This window comes from Uncinocarpus reesii, genomic scaffold (genome assembly GCF_000003515.1).
Source record: "Uncinocarpus reesii 1704 scaffold_4 genomic scaffold, whole genome shotgun sequence".
In the NCBI taxonomy this organism is placed as follows: domain Eukaryota; kingdom Fungi; phylum Ascomycota; class Eurotiomycetes; order Onygenales; family Onygenaceae; genus Uncinocarpus; species Uncinocarpus reesii.
In genome coordinates, this window is record NW_003052497.1 from 2,382,812 (window position 1) to 2,392,104 (window position 9,293).

General features: G+C 50.6%; 3 protein-coding genes across 3 annotated transcripts; 1 reads left to right on the forward strand and 2 right to left on the reverse strand.

The window, feature by feature from the left end:
- Window positions 1-3,162: 3,162 nt before the first annotated feature.
- UREG_06945 (uncharacterized protein) lies at window positions 3,163-4,872 on the reverse strand (the record flags this gene model as incomplete). Its single annotated transcript, XM_002583932.1, has 2 exons — window positions 3,163-4,377; window positions 4,708-4,872. 2 exons carry the CDS (start codon window positions 4,870-4,872, stop codon window positions 3,163-3,165), a joined length of 1,380 nt encoding a protein of 459 aa, XP_002583978.1.
- A 1,603-nt stretch (window positions 4,873-6,475) lies between these two features.
- Window positions 6,476-6,694, reverse strand: UREG_06946 (uncharacterized protein; the record flags this gene model as incomplete). Its single annotated transcript, XM_002583933.1, has 1 exon — window positions 6,476-6,694. The coding sequence occupies one exon, from the start codon at window positions 6,692-6,694 to the stop codon at window positions 6,476-6,478; it is 219 nt and encodes a 72-aa protein (XP_002583979.1).
- Window positions 6,695-6,920: 226 nt separating this feature from the next.
- UREG_06947 (uncharacterized protein) lies at window positions 6,921-7,838 on the forward strand (the record flags this gene model as incomplete). Its single annotated transcript, XM_002583934.1, has 3 exons — window positions 6,921-7,139; window positions 7,169-7,188; window positions 7,256-7,838. The coding sequence occupies 3 exons, from the start codon at window positions 6,921-6,923 to the stop codon at window positions 7,836-7,838; spliced, it is 822 nt and encodes a 273-aa protein (XP_002583980.1).
- Window positions 7,839-9,293: the final 1,455 nt, after the last annotated feature.

Consider the following 9,293-nt stretch of genomic DNA (forward strand, 5'->3'; position numbering starts at 1 on the left):
CGAGCAGCGTTGGAAAGAGAACGAATGGCAAAACCGCAGAGCACGGTCCTGGACTGCCGCCCGGCGCGGTCGATGGCGCCAACGAACGCACCGGCCGTGGTGTTCTTGAAACGAAGGGTTCGCAGAGCAAGTCGGCGCGCACTAGAAATAAGCCTGGTCATCGTCAGACGCCTGATACTAGTACGGACCTGGATGGGGACGAACGGCATGGTGAAATGGTCCTCGAAAGTCGAGAGTATGAGTCATCTCAGCGCCGTCATCGTCGGCGGGAGGATTTTTATCCTCGAAGGAACGAGACGCCTGATGGATATGATGGGGAAGAAGATGAAGACGACGGGACAGGGACTGGGACGTCAGATGGCGGCGGACTGTGCGTTGAGGTTGAGGTTTAATGTGGAGTTTTTTTGGGGGCGCTGTCGCTATTTTCTCTAAGTTGCAGGGGGTTTGATGATGATATCCAGCCAAGTGCTTATTATCTATATGGGGGCGCTTTTTTTATTGATTTTTCCTTTCTTTTATATTTTTTCCCCCCTTCTCCATGCTTGTCTTGTCGATTTTTCCAACCGTTCTACAACGGAGTCCATTTTTTTCCTTTTTGCCCCGTTGACCTTTTGTCTTGATCAGTTCTAACCATGATGTGTTGATGACATATCACGGCAGCTTCTCGTTATTTCTGATATCATTTCCCCGGCCCAGGGCGCGGGGGAAATAACTCGTTGTGAATCAAGTTATGTTGGTATCTAGATATCTCCATGAGCCAGAAACGGAGATCAATCGTCGCAAGGCAGGAGGCGAAAACGCCAATTCTCCAGATATCGCACGAACAGGCGGATTTGTCCAAATCGGCCTCCCGGGGAAACTGACATCATGGAGGGGATGACTGCCCACGTAGTATATACGTTTTTACGTCTTGATAGCGAGTTAGATGCCGCTATGACGAGCGACGATCAGGATTTGGCCTTGCAAGTGAAGGGACCAAAAACAGTTGCGTTTTTGTCAACCTTGTCCACTGGACGGATTGTGCTTTTAGCTCCGAACTCATTCCGAGTACATCTTCCCTTTGCTTGCATATCATTATTACTCCCTAGAGTACGCCTGCCACTATTTATCGTCGTGTGTAGACTGTGTGGCGCAGCGGAAATCGCAAGCAAAAGCCGAGTGGCTCGTTTGAGTTTAGGGCTGCACTGCCAAGCACGGCGCTAAAAGGCTTAATTGGGCTTGGCGTGGGCTCGGCGTTTCGTCGGCGATTCCAGACTGCGAACATGGTTTTTTCGCCGCAGTCAAGCCGGCTTTTTGTCGGGCAATTCCAGGGATTTTTTGATGCGACGTCACCGGTCGAGCTTATATGGCATTGAAACAGCGGGACGCGCGGGGTGCTGCCGCACGTCGCACCCTTAGGTTTGCGCTCCCGTACGCAGGATGTGCATCGAGATTGAAGCTTATAGTGTGTCCCCCTTGACTTAGTTGTATGGTATTGTTGGCTCTATTGTAAGTATTTCCATGGAGACTGCGCTCCGAAACTGGAAACCCGCCCGTGAGCTCGTCATAGGCCTGATTTCGCCACTTCTTATTGCCGTAAAAGGGAAATCTGAATTTTATACAGAGTTATCATTCCAATAACCGTTTTCGGGCGTTGACATCATAAAAGTCTCTGGCCGCACGTGGTGGCACATCGATTGGCTTGCGGGCCCCTGCCTGTCAAAACTTGACAGCTGTCATCCAAAAGCCGAAGACGAATGACAGGTATCCCCAGCCGCAGAATCAAGGAACCCACGAGATTCGCCTCCTGAGCTTAGACAGAGAAGGGGATGGTTGCCTTGGAATATACAAAATCTCTCCAGTTACAGCACGCAATGAAAACCACGAACTCTTCGCTGACATTGGCCCACTCATAGGACTCAACCGTTCCAGGCGAGCCGGTATCCAAATGGATTCATGGGCCAGCGTGCCTACGATGCGTAAGTCACAAATTACAGCAACCAAGGCTGTCTCTGTACTGGAACGAACATGTAACAACCGAAACGAAAATAATAAAAAAAACCTCCGATTTTAGACGCACAACCAAATTGCCATACGCCTTCTTGCGAGCCTGAGGTGTATACAATGCATACGGGGCTACTGAAGCCAGTTGCCAGCTAACAGGCTGATGTAAGTTGTGGCTTCGCAGTGCAAAATAGTGGCCTTTCTCGTGGATGCCTCACCCACCGGCATCTTAGACACAAGTGCTGCCTGAGGCTTGGGTTCATCCATGGGGAATGTGGCCTTCAATAAAGAAAAGAAAACAGCGCCTACCACACCAGCTAAAAGAGAACACACCACAGGACTGTCATGATGCGCTTCACTGACTACAGCTCTCGAGCATGCCGGGTTGCCTAGTTGGTATGGGATGCTCTGCGCTCCTGCAGATTCTTCGGGTGGAGGCTTCCATCAGCTCGCGCCTCATGCTTTCCCTCCAGCTTTTCTGATATCTCAACACGAAAGGCCCTCCGCACTGCTTGCTTCTTTCCCAACAGCCTGACATGGCTGTCTATATATTGCTGGCTTTGCTCCTGTTTCCCCTCCCTCCTCTCCATCTTCTCTTTCTCTCTCTTCCTGTCTCTGCTGGTCCCAGCAAAAAGCTCAGTTATACTTCCCCGTCACATATCCCAACACATTCGCTATTTGGTTTTATATCGCTTTCATTTGCTTTGCTTGTTTTTTTATCCCGTCCGTTGTTATGTCTATCATTGGCTTTTTCTTCTCGTACTCCTTTTGCTCTCTGCATGCTAACCTACTCTGTAGTTCCTCTCATTCCCGACCGTATACGCGCCTAGGTTGACGGACGTCCCAGTACGTGGGACGTCGTGTTTGGTACTCTAATGGTTATTTGTATCTGCATCTATATTTGTTTTTGCTTTCATTTTATGCCTTTTTCCTTTCGTTTTTTTGAGAGGAGAGAGGGGTGGCTGGTGGGGCATTTTGTATATAGTATGTTTGAATATGATGCGGTTGTCAGCGAGTTTCTTTTACATTTGCAAATGTTTGTGTAGACATCAAAAGACACTTGCCAGGAGCTTGATTGGTGGTCTTGAAGAATAAAATACAGTAGATTACCATTAAGTCTAAAGGGGCTGGAGTTGAAAGGACATATACTCCATACATATTAGCAAGAATACCAGCTTCTCAAGGGGCACGACTAGGGATGCACACTGGTCGTTTTCGTCGCGAAAACCGAGGAGAAACGTCATCAAAGTATTGTTGATATTCCGACTCGAAAAAAGGAGGCGGGACCCAACGCCCGTGACAGCTTCCGGATACCCGCTGCCATGTGCGGTCGGCAGGGTCTCTGCAGGGGCCCAAGTTACACCATTGAGTAAACCTAACTTCACCACGAACGGCATCAAATGCAGGGCTGAGAGTGAGGTGGCCCTCGCGGCGGCACTCTTTGCACTGTAAACGAATTCGCGCGCTCTCCGTGGTTTCTAGAGAACGGAACGCACGGCGGATATGATACCAGTGGGGAGGGCCGGATGTCTCCAGATTCCACAACGCCCGCGCCTTGGAGTTGAGGTCGCCTCGCACGAATAGAATTGAAGAATCTAGTTTCACGACCAGCTCGCCGGCTACGATCCTGGCGCTGAATCTTGAAACAACTCCTTGGTCTGTAAAGCAGTATTGAATGTCGGTAAGGGGGCGCAAGTCGCCGTATCGAGAGCGTTTTATAATCTCATGAGCTCTGGAGAAGGATAAACAAGTATAATACGCCACCTGAAATACGCCGGATTCCTGTTCACACGCTGTGAGATGGAGGATGTATAGGCAGTGCCAGCATGGGTGATGGTAAATCGCACATCGGTAACAGAGGAAACGCGCCGGAAACAAAAGTTCAATCCGCCGGAGAAAGTCAACGCGCTCTTGTTTTTCTTCTGGATAAAACTCCCAGTCATCTCGCAATACAAGTCTGTCCAGAATCTTCTGCCCGTGCAAAAAGTTCCAAAGAGGTTTGCATGTCAGCGCTAGCGATAACTTGTCGGCTTGGGAGAGACCTGTATTGGACACCATATAATAAACCACATCGCATGGAAATTGAAAGAGCAATGAGTCGCCCGGTGATCCTGATGGGGCTTTAGTCCGGTACTTCTTCCACAAGCTGGAAGATTTGAGGTATAGACGTCGAAGGGGGATTGTAACCCATTTTTCGAACATCGACGGTTGTCTCATGGTGACAATATACTCCAGTGGGCTTTTCGAGAACGCAATCTGGGTGCTCGGGGGACTGTAAAGAAGTCTTGTCAAATAAGCCCCCCGACGTCCAGATATGTATATTCGAAGCCATGAGGTTGACATCAATCCAACGTCACGATGGACTGTCTTTGAGTTGGAGGTCTGCATAGCAGCCTATTCGAGGCAGCCAGCATATTCCCATGGTCCGACACTGTGGAATTCCACTTGAGTGCCAAATATCTGTTTCATGGTATCAATAGCCACGGATGGGCTATGTTTATATATATTATCAGTTCGAGGTGGTGACAGTGCCAGGGTGGTTAGTCATCATTGGGTTGGGGGGCCAAGACGCCAGCAATCCCAGCGGTTCTCTCCAGGCAGCACAATTATGATGATGACTTGGGCTCTTTTTGTTTCCATCGTTCTCGCCTGCATTGCGAATACGATGATCGGCCAGAAACAGCTCCTTCATCAGGTAGGCTATCGGGCGTGTCCGGAGTTTACGCTGGAGTTTGGCGATGCTTGCAATCCCGATCTGCCGTCGGCGCACTCCTTGCCCGATTGGGCGTGTTGTGTGGCCGAGGTGCCAACATGTAACGAGTCGAAGAGCCAGGCGGGCGCTCCATAATAGTCATCATAACTGGGGCTGGCTTCCAGGCTTGCGGCCATTCTGCGCGGACTGAGAGTAAAAGAACGAAACCCCATGCGCCCTATCGTATCAAAGGACACCTGTCCCCTCCTCGGGTGGCTCATGCCGATTCAGCAGCAATCTCGTTTTCGGGGCTTGCCCTCATTGGGATGAGCGAATGCATGGTGTTGGGATTTTGCATCCCTCATTCTACGGAAACCAACTGTGAAGCCGTTGGAGGCTGGTGCATCCTCGGGGGGACCCTGATGCAGATTACGGAGGCGGAGCACACCACGTAGTTACGCCATGCGAGATCAGCCCTTGACCTCAAGCATCGCGTTATCCCCCCTTTTTCATCTCGCTGGGAGACAGCTCAGCCGTCCGTTCGGATTGTGTGTGCGCGGTCGGAATGCATAACTCGGATTATTCAGCACGACAGCCCGCTCGCTCCAGCTCCACTCTTTCGGCATCGCAACTCAACCGGCTGACTCATCGCGTCTGCTACACTGAGTCGGTCAAGTGCTCTGTCGCTGCTGCGAAGAGTGCTTCGTCGAACAACGGCTAAGGTGCCGACCCTAGCTCCAGTCACAAGTCAACCTCAGGCTTAAAAAAGAATAAAATAAAAAAATAAAAATAAAAAAAAGGAGCGAGTTCCACGCGTGGAGTTATGCTGACAAGCACCGCGGAGCAAACCGCACTCACTGGCTCCGGTATTGAAAACAACGTCCTGCACGGAAACCCCTGTAAGCATACCGTCACGTCGAGGGGCGCAAACGTAAAAGGCTGGTCGAGGTCGCAGCAACGAGGGACAAGTCAACCTGCAACTCTGGAGGCCGGAGAAGGAGAAGCGAATCTTGTTATTCATCGACCCGGCTTTCGCTTCTGAGTGAATGCACACACATAGTTATAGATCTCTGGCGAGCGAGGTGGTAATGTTACAGCACGCTATGTATCGTCATAACGGCCAGGCCTGCTCCGTGGTCCGGGAGCCGAATGCAAATAAGCATCTACTAGTTATAGTGACCTCTGTCTCCTGAGCATCAGCGGCATCATCGTGATCCTCGATACATCTCGCCTGCGTAATCTAGTTATGCGGTATTTTCGCTCGCCAAAACACCAAGAAGCTTGGGACTCGCTGCCTCCCAGTTTGCAAGCAATTTTCCCTTCTCCGCTTGGCAGCGAATTCCTCTCCGCTCGGCCAAGATGGCCCTGAGAACGCCGAGAATCTTGTGCCTCCAAAAGAGTAGCAACAACACAAGCAGAAACAAATTGTAAATAAAATACAGCTCAACAAGCCCCAGGCTGAATTCATGCACAGAATCGGGATCCTGGCAAATTGGGTCCTGTCAAACGGAGCCGTGCCATGATGCTCCACGGTTCCACGGACGTTCTCTTGGTAATTTTGCTCTGCTTCCAGAAAACCCAATATAATTTATGATTTGTCCGTTGGTTTCTTGTTCCTCCATCAACCAGGGAAAAGGAACTGCTCAAAGTCTTAGCCCGACCGATCGATAATCCTGGTGTTGGCCCTGTACCATGGCCTAAACCTTAGTCCAGCTGCGGTGATATAATAATACTCTCCTCGAGCCCACCCTCAACCCATCCCTCCTCTGTTATGCTCCTGGCATTCGAACTTCCATACCATCAAGCCTCGACCAGCAAAACGGCTTGCTTCATCCTACCACTACTGCTTACAGGAACCTCTCCGCCCTGCTTGATACCACTCCCCCTTTCTTGCTTGCATAGCCATCCTCGCGCCTCAGGCACCTCCCGTCCATCACGCCCTTGCTCCAATTGCGCAAGATATCCATCGCTCTTTCCGGCCTGCTGCCCGCTGGAGAGCTTCTCCTCCCATCCTGACATTGGCAACCCGGCACGGGAAACACTCTGCGCATCCGGATACCTTATTCCAGCCCGTGGGCGCTGGGCTGTTAAACATACATCATCCCCGACCAACTACACTGTAGAAGAAATACCCAAGGCTTAAAAGTCTGGGAACCCCCTATTGTTTTCCTAGTGTGTCCAAACGCGGTTTGGATACTCTCGTCAATTTCAATATACTTGCAGATAGGACTCCCTCAGCACAGCCATGGCCTCCCGGCATTCGTCTACGCCAGAGAGCGGAGACGAGATTAAACGGAAAAGGGTGGGCAAAGCGTGCGACCGGTGCAGAATGAAAAAGTCAAAGGTAGAACTCAATAAGCCTGCCCCGTCCATAGTGCCCGTTTTACTGATGCTTCCCGTTTCTTCCCCCGTTAGTGCGACGGGAGCCATCCTTGCCAACGGTGCAGGACCGACAATACGATTTGTAAGTACGGAGAGCGAAAGAAGCTACAGGAAAAGGTGTACCCCAAAGGGTAAGCTCCCGAGCCCTCGTTTCCCACTATGCAGTTTTAGGTTGAGATTGGTTGAATGACGCAACAGGTTCCCTGGTTTCGCCAGCTATATGGAGATGTTAGAAGAGCAGCAGAACCAGCTGGTGGCCGGTCTTCGACTGCTCTATAGGCGAGTACAAGAGGGCGAGGGATGGCCGGGTAAGCCGGTGCAAGAGTGCAACGGCCGTCCCCTGACACACGAAATCCTCGAGGCCTTGGGTGTTTTGAACGAGATGGAAGAGCCGTTTGAGGAAAGTGTGAGTGCGCTCCGGAACCGATATATGACCGACCGTCCCGACCTGACGAACCGACGGGAATCGGGAAGCTCGATTGGCGATTACTCGTCCTTTACAAGCGTTCAGTCCACGGATCTTTCCCAGCAATCACAGGCGGCTCTGGCTCAGCGGCAAGAACTTTTGACGGCTTCGATGAATGCACCTCGGCCATCCTTGTGGGAATATCAACTCCCCACGAGGTTCGAAATGGGACGCCCTGGTCTTGTACACGGTAATGATCCGCTGTTGTCCGGCGACAATTTGGACTACTTCCAGCCGACGGCACCCCTTCCTTTCTCCCAATCTACCCTGACGTCTCTCGCCGTAGCTGATTGGCAACAAATGGAGTTTGACTAAAGCCCACTCCGAGAAGAAAAAAAAAATAGATTGTTGATGATTAATCTCAATTTCCGAGCGTTCGCCGGCCCTATTCTCCGTTTCTTGTCGCCTCGTTTGACTCGGGACCGCGTATATATTCTTCATGGTTGGCTGGGCGGTGCATAGCGGGACATATCGCTTTCTCTTATTTATCTCTTACGATGGATTCCGACTTTCCTTTCAAATGCTCTGATCTTGCTCCCTTCAGCTTGATACCCAGCTTCTTGGACATGATGTTACCATGCTCGCACTCGTCAAGAGGCCTTCCCCACTCCGCCAAGGCGATATCGGCGTTGGCGCGTGGAGCATGTTCGCATCGCGCATCCTCAGGTTGCAGGGCTGAGAAACGCCCCAAGAGGGGATCCGAACCAGCATCAGGCCCACAGGAGCTGCCAACTTCCTCGCGCCACAGTGTTGACCACTTGGCGATACCCCGGTGTTTCTCTTTTGCTTCTGAATTTCCAGCCACGCTGTTTCCAAAAAAAAAATAAAGGGCCAGGAGCCGAGCATCGCAGCGATTCGACTTGCGCCAGTTCTTTTGGGCTTATCCTGCATGTACAATACGATCTTGTGCTTGTCCAGGGGGTGTGTGGTTATTATTATTTCTTGTCGTGTACTATTACTCACTAGAAAAAGGCGCGGGGGAGTTGTAATACGGTCCAGGCACGTTTCATCAAAGGGTTGATTGCGCTCGTTCACCGCATGTCGGAGACAACCGATGCGGCGCTGCGCATTCGTGTGAGGACCAAGGATGGGCTTTTGGATCGATCAACTGCTTAATAGCTAAATGCCGGGTGTGCTCTGTATGTATGTAATGATGCGAGACGGCGGTCGCAGTAATGATAATCGAACCTAATACTCAGAGCTGTTTATTTTCGTCCGCACACTTCAGCCGAACTCCCGAGTTGCCAGGGATGTGTGTGTTCCATTTCTCCAATGATTCCATGCAGCTACTCTGTAGTTAACTTGGTTCCTTGTGGGATTCGTGAAGTACGGTGACGTGTGGCCTTTTTTTCTACAAGAGAGCCTACCAGCGGTGATGGAATGGCTAAGAAGCCGGCAGAGAATCGTCACTTTTTTTTTTTTTTTCTCAAGGTCATCCGGCTTTGTGGATTTCGTGGATTTGTTAACTGCGCTCCTATTTCCGAGGAGAGCTTCTCCAACAAAGTTCACGAATGCCGGGATTCGCATACTGACACCGGGAACTATCCCTGGACTTTTTGTTTTCACTCTGTTGGAGTCACATGGGCATAGATGAATACTGAGAGTCTTTACAGAGTCGTGAAATTGCTTCATCAAGTAAAAATAAAAAAAAATTCATCTGTAGCTAAATCTATGGCACGATCAACTATTGCCACAACCAATGCTGCTCCAGTCCATAGACCAAGGCACTGAGCTAATTGCAAACTGCATCACAGACACAGAGCGAGAAAC